General features: G+C 33.2%; 2 protein-coding genes across 2 annotated transcripts in view; one reads left to right on the forward strand and one right to left on the reverse strand.

Annotated features, from left to right (window-relative positions):
* LOAG_17827 (hypothetical protein) overlaps positions 1-1115 on the reverse strand; it is a gene marked incomplete at its 3' end in the record, with an annotated part of 2698 nt that extends 1583 nt beyond the window's left edge. Inside the window, exon 1 of the mRNA XM_020450491.1 lies at positions 461-1115. Coding sequence (XP_020305824.1) covers positions 461-979 — 519 coding nt within the window. The 5' untranslated portion in view covers positions 980-1115. The remainder of the gene's footprint in view (positions 1-460) is intronic.
* A 1839-nt stretch (positions 1116-2954) lies between these two features.
* LOAG_10007 (hypothetical protein) overlaps positions 2955-3537 on the forward strand; it is a gene marked incomplete at its 3' end in the record, with an annotated part of 7010 nt that continues 6427 nt past the window's right edge. The window contains exon 1 of the mRNA XM_020448066.1: positions 2955-3051. Within this exon, the coding sequence (XP_020301756.1) occupies positions 2980-3051 (72 nt within the window). The 5' untranslated portion in view covers positions 2955-2979. The remainder of the gene's footprint in view (positions 3052-3537) is intronic.

Here is a 3537-nt window from a genome sequence, read left to right on the forward strand (position 1 = left end):
TTGCTAACATACCTCACATCACTACAAACAATTGATAATAATGGTAATCACAATTGACAACTGATGATAACGGTAATCCTGGATGCCACATATGAAGAATATAGCTCACTCTATGTCTATGATATAAATCATTACATTAAGAAAACACTCTGCTCTCGTAAATGTCGCTCAAACTCAATGTGTGTCTCAAAAGTTTTAACGAAGCTCCAAAAACATACCATGCATCATACTTAGGTTATTGAATTTGAACAAAAACAATGGAAAATCAGATTAATAGAAAATATTTTAGAATTTAATAAATGTTTCTAGAAACGATAAACATTATCATCGCATTGCCATCGCATTCCAACAGTCAAGAGACATCCCAACGATCTGAGCAATTTCTGTGATTTTGGAAACTTTTATATACATATACAGATATATATAAACATATGAAATATAAAGTGCACTGAAGGTTAACCTGCCGATGTACATCCATTGGTGTATCTTTGCAACTTCCACGCATACTTAAACCAGCATTGTTAACAAGAACGTCGATTCGCTGACTGATAGCACATGAGATGAGTTCCATGACACTATTTGGATCACTAATATCCAAATATTTGTAAACTGGTTCATTCCTATTGATGATATCTGACATTGACTTCAATTCTTCACAGAGTTCCTTCAGTTTATCAATACTTCGTGCTGCTAAAATTACTTTAGCACCTCTTCGATAAAAACAAATCGCTAATTCTCGGCCAAGACCCGAACTGGCTCCGGTGATTAATACAACACGATCACGTAAATCCAGTTTCGGGCGATGCTGTGGCCCAGGTATTAGAGAACAGAGGAAACGATTAGCAGCGTAAAGGCCAACAGGTAATATAACATAATGAATATACGGTTTTATTGCGGCAATCACATTTGCCGCACGCTCATAGGTTTGATCCATCTGACTGGTAGTGATAGTGGTGAATGTCTCTAGAAACATAATCATGGCCGTTAGAGGATCTATTTCAAGTTGGAGTGAGATGACGCTACGGACAGAATACCACGTTACAATGATATTACATCGTTAAAATGCAATAAAATGAGTGTAGGTTGCAGATATTTTGAAGACATTGAAACAAAATATGAAACAAAAATGAGAGATAACAATTACGAAGTTAAAACATTATGTGATTATAGCAGCTGCTACATGGCATTCGGAATATACCAGTCCTATCAAACCTTCATCCTCTATCCTAAAAGAGCAATGAAATTTTAGCATTTGGAAGAAAAGACCAATTGATTATGCCTTCAATAGGCATCAAGTAAAAAATATCGACCAAGAAAAATGATGAAAGAACCTGGAGTAGAATCAAAGAGCACCCAATAACACCTGCTATTATTTTGCTTCCCTTTGTGAACATATATCCTGTTATCCTGAAATATTACTAAATACTTCATAAAAAAATGATTACATTTCAAGAAAAACCTTTACATATGCGAAGGAAAGAAATGAATTATGAGAAATATGAATTAGTAGTATAAAAAGTTCTCGTTTCTTTTATTCTAATAAATCTCTCTTTAATTACTGAAAATAGAAAATTTTCGATAACCACAAAAGTACACTCCCTAACTAATTAATATACTAAATACAAAGGAGCTATTTATATTTGGCTTCATTTTTTCTTTTTCGATTTTTTTTCCATCGACCAGCACTTGAGTTGATGATTTGTTATACAATGGTTAACATTCAGTCAACGTTCTCATCATAGAATATCAATCTTTAATGACATTTCTCATCATTGTTCATTCTTAAGTATTTGACTGATTTAATCAGATATGTAGAAAAAGAAAACTTGCCATCCAGCAGTAGACCCAATACATATTTGAATAGGGACTGGTTTATCGTGGATATCATTAATGAATGTGATCGCTTTATCAAAAGTATTTGCAAAATAACTGAAAGAATGCGAAGGTGCTGAATAATTTGCTCGTACCAAAAATTTCTCTTTACGACCAATTCCATTTTCGCCTTTTTCCAATAATTCGTCAATAAGCGTCATTGCTAATGATGTTAAGAATTCCTGAAAAACAATGAATGAAAGCATTTCAAATCATAACATAACTACCTGAAAATAATAACAACTGCCTAATTCCTCCTGGAATTACCACTCAATGGCGGTCGTTTTTCACCGAAAGACCTCAAGCGAAAATGTTATTGGATTAAATTTTCATTGAAATACTACGGTCACCTTATCATTATTTCTTCGACTGAAACCCTAAATATTCAATGTATCTCCGCGGAGCCCATCATATACAATCTTCAATGGATCATTACCGCCTCGGTTGACAATCGAATCCTTATGGCGTCAATTAATAAGGAATCGTTTGAAAATTGTAATACACGTTATGAAAATCTTTATCTCTCACTTCAATTTTTGTTTAATTTGTCCCTCTCACATGTTATTTCGTTCTTTTTCTTGTTCTCTTCGTCAACGAGAATTGTTTCTATCTTATCTTTTCTCTCAATCTCTGGCAGCATTTTGTAGTACTTCTTATCAGTTTTCTTAATTCACCGTATCGCACTTTTTTATTTTTTATTTTTCTTTTCCATTTTGAGATTTGTATAGTATTAATGTATTGTTGCATCAAATTTTGTTAACGAAATCTTTCCATTATTTACAATTTTCATTTTCATTTTAAAAGTTTCTTTTTTCTCTATTTTATAAAACTTATCGTAAGGTCAGACGATAATATTAAGCTTTAATTGAGACTTCTTAGAAGTTTCGTTGGTCAATCTCATTTCAGTCCTACTGGTTACTCTCACCTCATTCCTCTTTCGGTCACTGTGACTTCATTTCCATAAGTTTACTTTCACTTCAGTCTTACTGGTCACTTTTACCTCACTTTAGCACTCTCCTAGTTTTCCTAGACTTTGTGCACCACTCATTTTAGTATCAATTTCGTGCTAAACTGTTTGCAACTTTTAGTGGAAGTAGTCAACTGAAGATGGAAACGATGAGACTGGAACGACCGGATGCGAATGATACTGAGGAAGATTTGCTCCGGATGCAGAAGGAGGTATCCTGCACTTTCAAGTTTTGCTATTCACACTGAATTGTTTAATTGAAATTTTAAAATAATTACTGATATTTGCATAAACTTTCAATATTCAATAAAACTTATTGAAAGAGTTTTAGCTTTAGTAGCGTTAGCTTAGCCAGTGGTGTTAACTCAAGCTTCAACTATTTGGTGATAGTAATGCTTTAGTAGTGTCGGAGTTGATGGAAATGTAATAGAATTTATGTCATTATTCAGCATTTCGAATCATCACCCTAAAGTCGATTATCTTTTGTTTTGACATGATGTTCAATTATTACATAGCTGAAATTAGTCTAGTATCGTCTTTTAACTGAGATTTTAATACGAAAGACTCAAGACGATAATAATGAAAACAATCCCAATACTTGAACTTTGATCAAAGTCAAGTCGCAGTTGCTCTAACTGGGATCAAAAACATGTTGAGCGAATTGGGTGAATAAACAGTCAATTTATATATATATATAT

The sequence above is a fragment of the Loa loa genome (assembly GCF_000183805.2).
Source record: "Loa loa unplaced genomic scaffold supercont3.134, whole genome shotgun sequence".
Taxonomy (NCBI): domain Eukaryota; kingdom Metazoa; phylum Nematoda; class Chromadorea; order Rhabditida; family Onchocercidae; genus Loa; species Loa loa.